Genomic DNA, 16,762 nt, shown 5'->3' with positions numbered 1-16,762 from the left:
TATTGTAGTATAGTTACAAAAAATGTTACCATTGGAGAAAACTGGGTGAAGGGATGCAGGACCTCCCTTTTTCAAACTTTCTGTGAATTTATAATTATTTCAAAATGAAAGTTTTAAAAAGACAGCATACTTGCAAATCCATGTAAAGTTTATATAATTTTAGAAATTAGCTGCTGCTTTTTTTTTTTTTTAGATTGGCACCTGAAATAACAACTATTGCCAATCTTTTTTTTCTTTCTGGTTTTCTTCCCCAATCCCTCCAGTACACAGTTGCACATATTTCAGTTGTGCATCCTTCTAGTTGTGGCATGTGAGATGCTGCCTCTGCATGGCCTGATGAGTGGTGCCATGTCCGTGCCCAGGATATCAACCAGCGAAACCCTGAACCGCCAAAGCGGAGCTCATGAAATTAACCACTCGGCCACGGGCCGGCCCCTGCTCCTTTTCTTAACTCTGCTTTGCCTCACAGTATTTCTTCAGGTGGAAATGTCCTCTCTTCTTTTGTCTAAATCCTGTCTTTTTAGCACATCTTCCAGGAAGCTTTACCTAATTTACTTTTTCCTTGTTCTTTTGTTGAGCAACTTGATAAATCTTATATATAACCTGACTCTCTCCAAATTTGTTTCTCTTCCCCTCCTAAGTGGACGGTGGTTGTTGGGTCACACAACCTGGAATGATGAAATCATTACTCCACCTGCCAGCAGCTCCCTTCAGCAACGGCCTCAGTTGGAGAGCGTGGTCTCACCCAGGGTCATGTTCTTTTGCTGGAGTGGCCCACATCCCATGACTGACCTCTGGCCTCATCTCAGGATATCTTGGAAAGTTCATCCCATCTTCAGAATTTTTAATGTTTGTACGATCTGTAGTAATGACTCTTCTTTCATTGCTGATATTGTTAATTCATGTTTTCTTTATTTCTTGATCAGTCTAGCTAGCAATTTATGGATTTTGTTGATATGTCAAAGATCTAGTCTTTGGTTTTGTAAATTTACTGTCTTTTATTTCATTGACTTCTGCTGTTATCTTTATTATATCCTTCCTTCTACTTTCCTTGCCTTTACTTGCTCTACTGTTTCTAGCTTCTTGAGGTGGAAATTTAGATCATGATTTACAACTTTCTTCTTTTTTAAAACAAGTATTTAAAGCTCTAAATTACCCCTTAAATACAACCAAATATTTAGAGGTTTTCCAGATATTTTTCTGTTATTTATTTATTTTTATTGAGGAAAATTAGCCCTGAGCTAACATCTGCTGCCAATCCTCCTCTTTTTGCTGAGGAAGACTGGTCCTGAGCCAACATCCATGTCCACCTTCCTCTACTTTATATGTGGGATGCTTACCACAGCACGGCCTGCCAAGTGTTGCCACGTCTGCACCCGGGCTCCGAGCTGGCGGACCCCAGGCCACTGAAGCAGAACATGCGCACTCAACCAATGTGCCACCAGGCCAGCCCCTGTTATTTATTTCTAATTTAATTCCATTATTGTTAGAAAACATAATGCATGATATCAATCTTTTTTTTAAAGATTGGCACCTGAGCTAACAACTGTTGCCAATCTTCTTTTTTTTTTCTGCTTTTTCCTCTCAAAATACCTCCAGTACATAGCTGTATATTTTAGTTGTGGGTCCTTCTAGTTGTGCCATGTGGCACGCTGCCTCAACATGGCCTGATGAGCGGTGCCATGTCCGTGCCCAGGATCCGAACCGGCGAAACCCTGGGCTGCTGAAGCAGTGTGAGAACTTAGCCACTTGGCCACGGGGCTGGCCCTCTGATTTCAGTCTTTTAAAAGATTGAGACTTGTTTCCTACCCTGACGTATGGTCTATCTTGGTGAACAAATCATGTACATTTAAAAAGAATGTGTATTTTACAGGAGTTGAATGCAGTATTCTGTAAAATACCAATTAGGTCAAGGTGCTTGATAATGTTATTCAGATCTTTTATGACTTTACTAAATTTTTATGTAGAGCTTCTACTAATTGCCAAGAGGGGAGTGTTGAAAGATCCAATTATAATTGTGAATCTGTCTATTTCTCTTTTCAGATCTGCCAGTCTTGCCTGTGGTGGGCAGCACCTGATGTCTCTGCAGTTTTGCAGCCTTAGAGAGTTCAAAAGACCTGCTCCATATGTGTGCGTTTCAGGTGTCAGCCAGAAATATGGCAGTTTATACACAGAATTTGGTCTTCTTCCTCTCTAACTTCTCTCCTTTTGGGGATTTCCTTTCTTGGATTTTCTCCCACTTTCCAGCTATTCTAGTTGTCCCAAACTCTGTCTTCTGCTTTTTCAACCCAGTAAGTCTCAGGGCAACAACAGGGGCCCGCCCTCAAGCAAAACGCCATAAAAGTGGGAAACTCACTGAATCCCATTTCTTTCTCACGAGCACTAACACCTCTCTAGTAAATGGCTTCTTTTGGTGTTCTCCCGTCTCTTCAGATATTTTTTCTATTTGGTCCAGAGTTTGCAGTTTTTCCCTGTAGGAGGGTTGGTCCAAAAGGAAATACCTGGTTATTGCTGGAAGCAGAACCCCTTATTTAACCCCTTATTGGTGTCCCCCCACCTCTTTTTGATTGATCAGTTTAGCTAGAGATTTACCAATTTTATTAATCTTTTAAAAGAACAGCTTTTCTATTCATTTGATTTCCAAAATTATCTTTCTTTCCTTTTCTACTACTTTTGTTTTTCCCAATAATTTCTTAAAGTGGAAACTTAAATAATTTAGACTTTTCTTCCTTTCTAATATGAACACGTAAGGCTATAATTTTTCCCTCTAAGCACTGCTTTAACTGCATTCCACACCTTTCAATATGTGTTTTTATTTTTATTTAGTTCAAAATATTTTCAATTTCCCTTGCAATTTCTTCTTTGACCTGTGGGTTATTTAGAAATGTGTTATTTAATTTCAAAATATTTAGAATTTTCCCAGATAGCTTTCTGTTACTTATTTCTAATTTAATTATATTGTGATAAGATAACATATTGTGTATGATTTCAACCTATTTAAATGTATTGAGATTCCTTTTGTGAACCAGCATAAAGCTGAATATTCTGTACACTTAAAAAAGGTACATTTTGCTTTTTACAGTGTGTTCTGTAAATATCGATAGGTCAAGTTGGTTGATAATGTTGTTCCAATCTTCTATCCACTTACTGATGTTTTTGTCTAGTTGTTCTAACAACTGCTGAGATGAATGTTAAAATCACCCACTACAATTGCTGAATTTTCTAATTCTCCTTTCAGTTTTTGTTTCATGTATATTGAACCTCTGCTATAAGTTGCATACAAATTTAGGATGGTTATATCTTCTTGATGACCTAACCTCTTTATCATTATAACTGTCCCTATTTTTTACAACCAGCATATTTGAACAGATACAATTCCCTATAACAAAACTATAGTAGATCCATGAAATTTCCTATGACAAACATAGAGCAAGCATAGACTTTGGATTAAAGATGACATTTTGTAAAAGATAATAAAAAGCATTCCCAGGGTAAAAAATCAGGATATCACAGAGGACTTTCTTGTAAACAAACTAGTCAGGACTCAATTTCATGATGATAGTATATAAGATAAGTAAGAAGGAACATTCACCCCAACCTAGTTAATTTTATTAGTGTCCTTGAGGCAAATATTGTCTGGTTTGCGTTTACTTTTATGACAAGATGTAATGGCATGCTCAATGCTTTGTTTTCTTAAAGGCTCTGTGTTCAATTCTTCCCTATTCTCTCAATAGCTGGCTACGTCCTTAACATGATGATAGATATCTACCTCAGTCCCCTAAAGTAGCAGCATGCTTAATGGGAAAATTCTAGAGATATTCCATTAAAGACAGGAATAAGACAAGGAAGCCCACTGTCTTCACAATTATTAAATATTTTTACTGAAAATACTAGAAATGCAATTAGATATGAGAAATTAGAGGTAAAGTCATGCAACGTATAATGAGGTTTTGGTCAACGACGGACTGCATATGTGACGGGGGGCCCATAAGATTGATGCCATATAGCCTAGGTGTGTAGTAGGCTATACTGTTTGGGTTTGTGTAAGTACACTCTATGATGTCCGCACAACGACGAAATTGCTTAACGACGCATTTCTCAGAATGTATACCTGTCGGTAAGCGATCTATGACTGTATAAAATTTGGAAAGGATTAGGTAAAACTCTCACTGTTTCAATGATATGATTGCAATCCTAGAAAATATAAAAGAATAAACTCCAAACAATAGGGCAACTTAGTAAGGTGGCAGAGTAAAATATTACTATGCAGAAAATGATATGCCCATGTACATAAAAAACTACCATGTATAGTAACTCCATTCAGATTTGATAGTTCCACGCTGCTGCCAAAAGACTGGATATGCTGGATTGGCTCCTGCTGTTACTGAGTGCATTTCTCAAAGTGACCATCTCACCACTTACTAGTACCCCTCATAGACAGCGTTATAGCCAACCCTCCTCCACTTTCCACCTCCTACCCTTGCCCTGGCTCCTTAGAAGTTAAGAGGGAGGTAGAGAAATAGATTCTTTCCTTAAATATACAGAAAAGAGAGTATGAATCAGACAGGATATTCTTGGCTATAAGAAATAGAATCGTTGTCTCAAGATTACTTAACAATAATAACTAACATTTTTGAGTACTTAAAACATTACCTGCACTATTTTAACTCATTTCATCTTACTATCTCTATCAGAAAACAATAAGGAGACACTACATATCCCTACAAGAATTTCACAAAGAGGTTGAGCTCCAGGCTTAGGATAATATTTCTATCACTTTGTTCAGTTGTCCTCAGCATCAGCTTTATTCCCTTGTGGTAGGGAAGACAGCTGCAGTAGCAGTGTAGGCTAGATGTTTCCATGTCAAGAGGAGAATGTGTTAGAAACTTTCTCCTAAGCATGAAATGGAAGTCCTTCTCCTTCATTCTGATTGAGCCAACTAGCACCACTTGCTCATCCCTTAACCAATAACTATTCCTAAAGGAATTCTGTATGGTGATTGGTTTAGATTTAATCAGTATCATTTTCTAGTGTTGGGAATAGGGTGGCTATCTGAACAAAATGTGAGTTTTGTTACAAAGGAGTAAGAGGGGAATAAATATCGAATACATACCAACATTATTCACTATAGAGTATTAAACCATATTAAAACCATATTTAAAATTTAGATCAAAACTTTAGTGGATCTAAGTCCAGTGATAGAAACGTAAAATTCTGAGTTTTCAAGCAAATGGTCAAAGTCTATTTGATGCTTTCTTTTTACAAAGTAAACACGTTTCTCTTTCTGGTATGGTATAGGAGCTAAGTGATCCAGGGTTCATTTTGAATATTGTATGAAACACATATACACAAAACCTCATTAGCTTTTTGTTACTTGATTTATTCTATGAAATCTCCAGCTTGGTGTAAGACATTGCAATCAGTCTCTTTATTTGGATTTTAAGAAGTCAATAATCAATGTCAGATCAATGAAGATTACTTAATGGATGCCTATTTTTTTTTTCTTTTTTTGACGAAGATTAGCCCTGAGCTAACATCTGCTACCAATTCTCCTCTTTTTGCTGAGGAAGACTGATCCTGAGCTAACATCCATGCCCATCTTCCTCCACTTTATATGTGGGACGCATACCACAGCATGGCTTGCCAAGTGGTGCCATGTCTGCTCCTGGGATCTGAACCAGAGAACCGTGGGCAGCCGCAGCAGAACGTGGGGAACTTAACCGCTGCGCCACCAGGCCAGCCCCTGGGTGCCTATTTTATTTCTTAATTTCCTCTGATGTAAGAAACCATCCAAATAGTCCTTATAGTTCAAGCACCTCAACATCTGATTAGTTTCTATTCATTCTTTATAAAAGAGCTATTCTGGGGATCCATAATTTAATGACAGGCCGCTTTGATAATGTGCTGTTTTAGCCAGTCGACTCCAAAGTGATGGAATGTATGCATGGCAACCTATTTGTTGCATGGGTAGAAAATAATAGAACTCCTATTAATATTTTTATTTCACCTTTTTGAAGTTCTATTTCTTGCGAAAACCTTACAGTATGCATAATATATATCGATATCATACATAGTACACGTATATAATCTTCTTTTCTCATAGGGATGTGTGATCAAGAGTTTGAAGACCACTGCCTTGTATTAAACCTGATTAGTCTGGTTATGGAGCACATCAAATTTAGGTAAGCCAGCAATCGTGTGACTCATTGCTTTGTGGAAGAAAGGTACTTGGACTTTGTTTAACATTAAAAATGTAAATGATGATGATAATAGTGGTGATGATGGCAATGGAATTAGCAAGATGAAAATAACAGCTAACGCTTATTGAATACTTACAAAGTGCCAGACTATTCTAAATGCTTTACATTCTCGTGACAAATCTGTGAGGTAAATACTATTATTATCCATCTTACCACTAAGCTCCATAAAAACAGAGACCATTAGTTTTTTCCTACCCCTGCATTCCCTGGAGCACAGCAGGCATTTCATAACTACTTGGTGAATAAAATAAAATTTAGTGTTTCCAAACTTCTCAGCCGAATAGGGCAAGATGGACTTCAGTGCCAGAACGGGGCACAGATGGACCATGGTTTCCCGTCCTTGGAGGTTGGCCGAACCGTCAGATACTTGCGAGGAGCAATAAGCCAGCGGGTTAAACTTCCTCAGCAAGCCCTCCCGGACTGAATGTATATGTTGGGGGCTAACGGGACGCATAAACACAAAACGTGGGGATTTGAGGAGACGAACTCCTTCCCAAGGCGAGTCCGAACGTCCCGGAACCTGAAGCCAGGCCGCCCAGGCGATCTCAGCCTGGGACCAGCCGCTCGCAGACCCTCGCTCGGCCCTCCGCCATCAGCTGGAGCGTTCCGACGCTCTAGCCCGCGAGGCGAAGACACCGGAAGTCTCGACTGCTCCGCGCTGGGCGGGCCCGCCGCGGGCTTTTCCCACGCACTCGCCACGTCCGGAAGGAACCGTCACGCCTTCTGCAGCGTGGGGCTTCTGTCCCTGACAGGTTAGATTTCCCCCGCTGGCCCCCGGAGACTGAGCCCCGTTTCTCCTATCACCAGAAGCGCTTGTTCCCGCACTCCGGGCGGTCGCGTTTGTGCGCCGGGTGAGCGGCTGCGAGGGGAGTCCCCTCAGGGGTCACCTCCCGGCGGCTCGCGACCTCCCTCCGCTGCATGGTTGGCGCCTGCGGCCGGTGGTGGGCTCCGCGCCAGGGGAGGCTACAAGGTGCCCCTTGACCCCGGAGTTAGGAGGCCGTGTGTAGCTGACGGTGCCCGCGCCCTGCAGTCCCTCCTGAGCGTTCACAGCAGCCCATTTATGAAGAGTTGGGTCCTCCCGCAGAGGTGAAACTGGCACTTTGTTGGTACCAGGTCCTGAATTACAACGCTAAGGAGGACCCTGCCCAGAGGGTTGTACAAAAGAAGTTTTTGGCTCAGTGGTCATTATAATTTTTGTCTCCACACCTGAGCTCCATACAGGCTGATTCTTTATTTTCAGTGTGGGGCGCGGGGCGCGTGTCTGTGTGTGTATGAGTGTCAGTCTTTGTGTGTGTGTGTGCGCGCGCCCCGTGCTGTGTGTAATTTTAAAAATCCAAAAAGATTCTTACATTTTGTTATTTGCGTCTCCTCATATCTCCCCCCAACTCCTCCCCGTTCTCACCTGTGGACAGAATAGCAACACTACTTACGCTTTGCACATTGAAAACGCAGATCTGATTGTGTTATTCTCAGAATCTCACTGGTCTTCCCATTGATTCAGGATAATACAAATTCCTTAGTCTGGCATCAAGAGCCTTCAAGATCTTGCTTCTGCTGACTTTTTCTGTCTCATCTCCTTTTATGAGAAACACACCCATACATACACCCTGTATGCTCCCGCCGTGCCAGCCTGCAGCAATTTCATCACTTTGACTATGATAAAGTTTTATAATGGTTTACCCACGTTTTGAAATTTATTTTTCCATTCAGTCAGAATTTATTGAATTCCTAATATTGCTAGGCACTGTTTTAGGAGCTGGGGATATAGTCTAAGAAAAGATGCAATCTACAGACCTTTTAAAAAGTAGCTTAATTGAGATGTAGTTCACATACCATAGAATTTACTCATTTAAAATACAGATTGATTTTTAGTAATTCACAAGGTTGTACAGCCATCACCACAATCAATTTTAAAACACTTTCGTCACCCCCAAAGCAAGCCCTGTGCCCGTTAGCAATCTGTTCTTATTTCCCCCATCCCACCCTACTTCTAGCCCCATGCAAGTAGTGTACTAATCTACTGTCTATATATTTGCATATTCTGGACAATTCACATCAATGAAATCATACAATATATGGTCTTCTTTGTTGGTTTTCTTTCGCTTAACCTTCATGTTCATTCATTTTGTAGTATTACTACTTCATTCCTTTTTTTTTGCTAGGTAGTATTTCATTATATGGACATACCACCATTTATTTATCTGTTGGTCAGTTGATGGACATTTGGGTTGTTTTGGCTACTATGAATAATGCTGCTATGAGCATTCATATACAAGTTTTTGCACAAACATCGTTTTCATTTCTTTCTTTTTTTTTTAAATGATTTTCTTTTTTTTTTTTTAAAGATTTTATTTTTTCCTTTTTCTCCCCAAAATGCCCCAGTACATAGTTGTATATTCTTCGTTGTGGGTCCTTCTAGTTGTAGCATGTGGGACGCTGCCTCAGCGTGGTTTGATGCGCAGTGCCATGTCCGTGCCAAGGATTCGAATCAACGAAACAAGGGCTGCCTGCAGCGGAGCGCACAGACTTAACCACTCACTCGGCCACGGGGCCGGCCCCGTTTTCATTTCTTTTGAGTATGTACCTGAGAGTAGACTTGCTGGGTCATCTGATAACTCTGTGTTGAACATTTTGAGGAACTATCAGACTGTTTTCTAAAGCAGCTACACCATTTTATATTCCCGTCAACAGTATATGAAGGTTCTGATTTCTTCAAATCCTCGTCAACACTTATTATCTGTCTTTTTAAATTCTGGCCATCCTAATGGGTGTGAAGTTTGTCTCATTGTGGTTTTGATTTGCATTTCCCTGATGGCTAATGCTATTGAGCATCTTTTCATGTGCTATTAGCCATTTGTATATCTTCTTTGGAGAAATGTCTATTCATATCCTTTGCCAATTTTTAAATTAGGTTATCTGTCTTTTCACTGTTGAGTTATGTGTTCTTTATATATTCTAGATACAAGTCCCCTATCAGATATGTGACAGTCTTGTAGATTATGCTGTAGTTCCTTTCAATGAAAAGCACGTGAGGTTAGTATTTACTCTTCCTGGAGACCATATTATAGGTCTTTGAGGGTAATTCAGAGACTGAGTTGAATACAACTTCTATCTCTGGAAGACCGGGCCCAGGAAAAAATGCTGTGAAGAACTTGTGAGCAGCACTTTAAGATTTGAAAAGTGAAGCAGGGGGAAATAGTTTATAGTCTATTCCCTATTGAGTTTTGTCTTTTCTTTATTGATCTGTAGGAGTTCTTTGTGTAGAGATATTAACCCATTGACTGTTACGTATGTGGCAGATATTTTCAGCCTATTTGCCTGTTAACTTTGTTTTATATCTTTTACTATACTAATGTTTTGAATTTTTATGTAGTCAGGACTCATCGTATTTTCCTTTAAAAGACTTCTGGGTGGTAGTTTGGGGTATTAGGGTAAGATACTGGATATCTTAAATTGCAGGAATTACAGAAATTGACACAGTAGTTCCCTGGTTAGTATGATGTCTGAGTCCCTGGTACCATATTTAACTTTATAGCGTTCATTATTTCAGACACTGGTGGCTTCCTCTCTGCCTTGAAAAATATGCTATAACCTGCCTCGGCTTTGTTGGTTCATTTAATTTTCTATGTCAAACAGACTCCTAGAAGTTATTCCCTTATTCATCTTTAGTATAGTGCATTAGATTTGTGAGAGCCATACTGGATAGTGGTCATCAAGTAGTAGGCACTTATTTCATGCTAACAGAAGATTATTGGAAGATTTTGTGTGTACAGAGCTTGAATATAACTGTACTGGTTCTATATTGATTGGGGCAAGCTTGGAATACTAGTTTTATAAAATCCTATTAACGTTATCTTGCTATTTGTTTTTCTCATTTCATTGGTTTAATGGTAGTAGTAATTCAGATGTTTTTAGGATCTCTGAACATTTTGAGAAACTGAGGAAAGCTATACCATAGCTCTCTAGAAAAAGTTCCATCTCTAGGTACAATGTGCGAGGCTTCATTATTTCCTTATGGCCTGATTTGTTAGGAAGACCCTGTTTCTTGCTTCAATATTTGTTTGTTTAAATTGTGGTAAAATATAGGCTGGCCCGGTGGCTCAGTGGTTAAGTTCGGACATTCCGCTTCGGTGGCCTGGGGTTCGCTGGTTTGGATACCGGGTGCAGACATGGCACTGCTTGGCAAAAGCCATGCTGTGGTAGGCATCCCACATATAAAGTAGAGGAAGATGGGCACGGCTGTTAGCTCAGGGCCAGTCTTCCTCAGCAAAAAGAGGAGGATTGGCAGCAGATGTTAGCTCAGGGCTAATCTTCCTCAAAAAAAAAAAGAGAAAATAGTGGTAAAATATATATAACGTGAAATTTAGCATTCTAACTATTTTCAAGTGTACACTTCAGTGACATTAAGTACCTTCATGTTGTTGTGCAACTATCACCACCATTTTCTTCAGAACCTTCCTCTTCCCAAACTGAAACTCTGTACCCGTTAAATAATATCTCCACATTCCCCCCACCCCCGCCCCAGCCCCTGGCAACCACCATTAAATTTTTTGTCTCTGAGTTTGGCTATTCTAGATACCTCATATAAATGGAATCATACACTATTTGTCCTTTCATATCTGATTTATTTCACTTAGCATAATGTCTTTAAGGTTCATCCATGCTGTAGCATATTGCAGAATTTCCTTCCTTGTTAAGGCTGAATAATATTCCATTGTATGGATATATAACATTTTGCTTTTCCATTCATTAGTTGATAGACATTTGAGTTGTTTCTATCTTGTGGCTGTTGTGAACCGTGCTGCTATGAACACTGGTACACATATCTGTTTGAGTTCTTGTGGGCGTACATCCAGAAGTAGAATTGCTGGATCATAGGATAATTCTGTTTAATTTTTGAGGAACTGCCCATATGCTTCAGTGTTTTTTGACATTCACATAAAATATGAGATTTAAAAGAACTGTGTAATTTAGGCATGTATTGTCACATTTACTTTTCTGAAAATATAAATTCAGAGAGCCATCTCCTAACTGAAGGGATGTAGAGGTTTTTGTCTTAGGACTTGGAGATCTTTGAGTTCTAAAATTATTAGAATTCACACTAAATAAAAGGTTTACCTGGATCGTTTACCAAACCCTAAACTTCTTTATGATTCAAGCTCTTGGTTTTTTTGTTTGTTTTTTCTTAATTCTCCCTATGTTTTTAGTCTGTTTGGGCAAATTACCCGTGATGGCAGAGGGGATTTTGCACACTTGTGTAGTTCCAAAGGTTGGGATTGCTCTGTATCATTCTGCTGCTCTAGTTGGATACTTTGGCAGTTACTCTGGTTTTCTGTGAATACTGCTGCTTCTGATAGGCAAATTCCACCCCCACCCTCCACCCCCCGCCGTGCAAAGATAGCCATCTTATTAATTAGTGAACAATGGGAAATGACCAACATTATTCTTTTTTATTACTGTACCATTACTTCTCAACTATGTCTGATGTTGGAACTCTTAAGTTGTGGTACTGGGATCCTTCTCAACTGTGGCCTTCTTGAGGTCAGTGGGGAAATGCAGAAAACAGACAACAGTATGGCTCAACCAAATCTTAGAAAACTGACATCTCATGCTGCCTGCCAGACTCTCCGTACCCACCCCTCGACCCCTCCAATTGCAACGTCTTTCATAAACTCCCTGTTTAATATTCCCTCTTCACTGTTACAGCCCATGCCCCATAGTACACAGCAAGTCAGCAAGTGTGTTACCAGGAGAGATGGGAGGAACAAGTGTGGTTAATGTGACTTTTGCTCTCAGTTTGGGTCCATTTGTCATCTGTGCTCTCACCTGGTCATCTCTCTTCTTGTGGACTCTTGGCACCTTATGGCATTTGGCATCTACAGATGGACTAGTAACCTCCCTAGAAGGATTTGGATGCTCCAGACTCTTGGAACTTCAATATAGCTTATGTTTATATGTTACTTCCCCAGCATCCAGCAAATACCAAGATTACATAGATGCTGAGCACCCAGCTTAGCCTGTTCATGCCTCAGCTTTTTTTTTTTAAGATTTTATTTTTTCCTTTTTCTCCCCAAAGCCCCCTGGTGCATAGTTGTGTATTCTTCGTTGTGGGTTCTTCTAGTTGTGGCATGTGGGACGCTGCCTCAGCGTGGTCTGATGAGCAGTGCCATGTCCGCGCCCAGGATTCGAACTAACGAAACACTGGGCCGCCTGCAGCGGAGCGCGCGAACTTAACCACTCAGCCACGGGGCCAGCCCCCATGCCTCAGCTTTTTGAGGGAGACAAAACACAATCACATAAAAATAACTTTACAAAACTTCTTTGGAGGTTACCAGAGTTGGAGATGAATATTGATTCCTAGTTTTTGGTAATAAATTACCTTTCATCAGACCTGTCAATGCTAGAGACAAAGTGATTTACGTCTAGTGTACATTGGTAGCCTTTAGAAACACTTCCAGGTCCATATGTAAATATTTCAACATGCTTGTGTCAGATTTGGACCTTTCTCATTTTATTTGGGCCTCAGACTTTGGGTTATAAATGGCAAAACTGTTGAATTTTATGTGAATACTTTTGCATTCTAACTTTTTATGATTTTTCTCCTTTCTATAAACAGGTGGCACTATCTTTATCCTCTTATTCTGTAATAGTCTTTAAAAAATTATCGTATAGTAAAATTGACTGTTTTGCCTTTTGGTTTACTGTTCTATGAATTTCAACACATGTATAGATTGTGTAACCACCACTATAATACACCTCAAAAACTCTCTTATTCTGTCTCTTCTTCATCACACCTTTCTCTCATCGAAGTGACCACAACCGAAAAGTAAATGTCATTTGTGCTTTTTATTGTGGGAAGCAGAATGGTTGCATCCCTGCCTTTTCTCTTTGTTAATGGTTTTTTATCCAAGTGTGATAGACTAGAAAAGATAAAATCAATATAGTCCCTTTTCGTTTTCTTTCAGAAACTCACAAACTTTCTCACCAACTTGGTTGGGAATAAAAACGTTTTGCTAGTGATGTCTTCCAGCAGGTGGCAGTGTTGTGCTATAGTAGGACATATTAATAAAGATTGTGATGCTTCTTAGCTGGAAAATAATTGCTTTAAGTTTTTAATTCAGAACAACATTAATTAAGAATTAACATTTAACTCTCGAATCTATTTTCTTGAATCTATTCCAAAATCTGTCTTACTCTTGTAATGTTCCTAACAAAGCAATCTGTGGATAAAAGTATCCCGTCCTTAATACTTTCACGTGTGTTTTCCAATGGTCTTAGATGTTTGCACAGTTAGAAGTTTAGCTCTTTCCTTATGGTTAACCTTTGTGGCAAGAATAACTCCAGTGTTACGGATGAATCTGTGAGTCAGAGAATCTTATCAGAGAGACTTGAGGTGTTTTCTATTCCAGTCTTCTCTAGCATTTGTAGAAACCCCAACTATAGCATCCTTCACAATTGGTGGTGTTAATTCATCAGCAAATGGAGCAGATGCAGAAGAAAGATACAGATTTTGATTGCCAGCATCCTGAGTTTGAGGCTTTAATAGAGATACTCAGTGAGAAATGATGACGTGGAGCTTGTGAGGCGTTCGCACTTAGATGATTCATGTGTTTTCAAACCTAACCCACCCAAAAAGTGATTCCCTTTTTCCTTATATTTCTAGCAACTTACATCTGGCACTGTGTACTTTCCTGGGACCTGGGACCACCGTTTATCGAGAAGCTCGTGCAAGATATCTGGGATCGTCTTTAAGGCCTCTCAGCATTCTCTTGATTCTACCTTTTAGGTAGAATTTCTCAAATGTGGTCACTTCATCTCTACCTCTATCGTCCTAGTCCAAACAACAGTTATCTCTCACTTGGGTACTGCTTCCTAATTGGTCTACCAAAGTGTGTTAATGCCTCCATTTTATTTTTCACACAAAAGCCATTTAAAAAAATATAAAATCTGATCATGTCCATCTCCTGCTTGATTCTTTTCTATTATTTACCATTATACTTAAAATAAACCTGAAATGTTTAACTTGACCCACAATGTTCCTCCCTCCCATTCCCACCCTGGGATCTGCCCTCTGATCACTGCTACGACTTCCTGTCATGCCACTTTTCCCTTGTTCAGCGTGCTCCATCCTCTCTGGTGTCCTCTTTGTTCCTTGATTGGAGGAGGTGAGGAGAATAGAGGCAGGGAAACGTGTTTTTAAGCCAACATGCATTTGAAGTAAAGAAAAAATGCTTACTAATATATTAAAGTTTATGGCTTATAGGAACATTTTCATAACAATCGGGAACCCATCACTGGTCACTTTTCAAGTTCTCAAATTAAATCTAGGGATAAATGCACATCTGAGTGCACATTCTGTGTGGGGAAAATATATATATTCTAACTGAGAAAAGGAAATTTGGGACAAGGGAGCCATTACCTGTTATATTCCAAGTGTGGATAATCCTTTACATTTGGTAGCTTTCATTCAGTGCGCCTAAAATGACTTTATTGTTGTAATTTCATCTTTCTAGCATTTAATTATGCATTAACTTGGCTTTTCATGTGGGTTAACCTTGCCTCAGCAACCATTTGGACCACACAACCATCTAGGGCTTAAATGCTCTTAGTGGCATCCCCAGGAAGTGATAGTTGTGCAGCCTGTTCTTGAGTTTCTTATTTCCGGAGGCGGTTCATACCTTCTTGGGAGAGTTTTGTCTGTTGAGGAATTCTTCTCTATCTCGTGCCCAATCTCTGGCCTGCAGTTTTTCCATACTGGTTCTAGTATTCCTCGGAGGCATAGGGAACAAGCCTCACTTCCCTTCCCCCAAGCCTAACTTCTTTTCTAATGCCCGTTAGCTACTGAAGTAGCTGTTGTAGCTCCCAGAGTATTCTTCTTGACAAATATCCTCACCCTCAACTATTTCTATTTGTATTCCCTATTCTGGGCACTTTTCTACTGATTGTCCTCTAGTCCAGTGTTTGAAAGTGTGATTTTGGGGCTACCTACATTGGAATCAACTAAGACACTTGTTAAAAATGAAGATTCCTGTGGGATTAAGATAGTGAACTGACTCTTCTAATTTTGCTCCCTGTGGAAGCCCACTAAAACTATAATAAAGATCCAAAGGACAAGAACATCAGGAAAGGAGACCATACAATTTGGAAAACTGAAAGCCTAAGAATGAATGGAAATTAACTTAGATATCCAAGACTCATGAATCTTAAATTGGCAGAGGGAAAAACTGAAACGAATCATATTTACCCTGTAAATCCTCAAAACCTCAAGAACTGGCATTACCAATATCTCTGGAAATTGGGATACAAGGGAGTTAAAATAAGAAAGATTGGAATATTGCCGGGGAGTAACTCTCCCAATGGGTCCTCTTCACCTTGGGTCAAATTCTGGAGGTTCAAAGCAGATGATCTCTGGATAAAGTATCATTTCCACATAGGCAGGCATTCCTAGCGTTTCTTAGGAAATTTATATGTTTATTCAAATCCCAAGTCCTGAGTAAAGTCATTACAAAGTATATAATACAGTATATAATACAGTGTTGTTAACTATAGTTACTATTCTGTACATGAGATCCCCACAATTTATTCCCCTTAAAACTGGAAATTTGTACCCCTTGACCAACATCTCCCCATTCCCCCCATTTCCCACCCCTTAGCAAACACCATTCTACTCTCTGTTTCTGTGAGTTTGGCTTTTTTAGATTCCACGTATAAGTAATATCATACAGTCAATGTTTTCCTCTAACTCTTTTCACTTCATATTGCTCTCATGGTCCATTGGTATTGTCCCAAATAGCAGGATTTCCCTTCTTTTTTAATGACCAAATAATATTCTTCCGTGTGTGTCTGTGTGTGTGTGTGTGTTTGTGTGTGTGTGTATGTATGTGTGTGTGTATCACATTTTCCTTATCCATTCATCCATCAGTGGACACTTAGGTTATTTCCATGTCTTGGCTATTGTGAATAATGCTGTAATGAAAATAGGAGTGTGGGTATCTCTTCGATGTAGTGATTTCATTTCTTTTTGATGTACACCCAGGACTGTGTAATAGTGATAATTATGATAACTATAATTATTGATATTTAGTGATATTACTGATAATTAGTGATGTTGAGTATCTTTTCATGTACCTTTTGGCCATTAGTATATCTTTTTTGGAAAAATGTCTCTTCAGATCCTCTGGCCATTTTTTAATCAGATTATTTGATTTTTGCTATTGAGTTGTATGAGTTCTTTATATATTTTGGATATTGGCCCTTATCAGATATATGGTTTACAAATATTTTCTCCTGTTCTATAGATTGCCTTTTCATTTTGTTGATTATTTCTTTTGCTCTGCAGAAGCTTTTTACTTTGATGATGTCCCATTTGTTGCTTTTTCCTTTTGTTGCTTGTGCTTTTGGTGTCATATCTAAAAAATCATTGCCAAGACTAATGTCAGATGTCAAGGAGCTTTTCCTTTATGTTTTCTTCTAGGAGTTTTGTGGTTTAAGGTCTTATATTT

The 16,762-nt window shown here is 39.4% G+C and overlaps 1 protein-coding gene across 16 annotated transcripts in view; it reads left to right on the top strand.

The window, feature by feature from the left end:
• COA1 (cytochrome c oxidase assembly factor 1) overlaps positions 1-16,762 on the top strand; it is a 112,856-nt gene that overhangs the window by 14,955 nt on the left and 81,139 nt on the right. For 5 of the 16 annotated variants that reach the window (XM_070617210.1, XM_070617211.1, XM_070617213.1 and 2 more), the window contains exon 1: positions 6,906-7,012. Coding sequence is in view for 2 of the 16 variants with exons in the window: in XM_070617203.1 (XP_070473304.1) it covers positions 6,685-7,012 (328 nt within the window). In the remaining 14 variants the exon portion in view is untranslated. Of the gene's footprint in view, positions 1-641; positions 854-2,043; positions 2,131-6,103; positions 6,183-6,536; positions 7,112-7,239; positions 7,347-16,762 lie in introns of those variants that run through there. The other 11 variants (XM_070617204.1, XM_070617203.1, XM_070617202.1 and 8 more) reach the window with 11 other exon arrangements.

Source organism: Equus przewalskii, chromosome 4 (genome assembly GCF_037783145.1).
Source record: "Equus przewalskii isolate Varuska chromosome 4, EquPr2, whole genome shotgun sequence".
NCBI classification, from domain to species: Eukaryota; Metazoa; Chordata; class Mammalia; order Perissodactyla; family Equidae; genus Equus; species Equus przewalskii.
The sequence above is the reverse complement of the archived record's forward strand: the minus strand, read 5'-3'. Positions and strand labels throughout refer to the sequence as shown.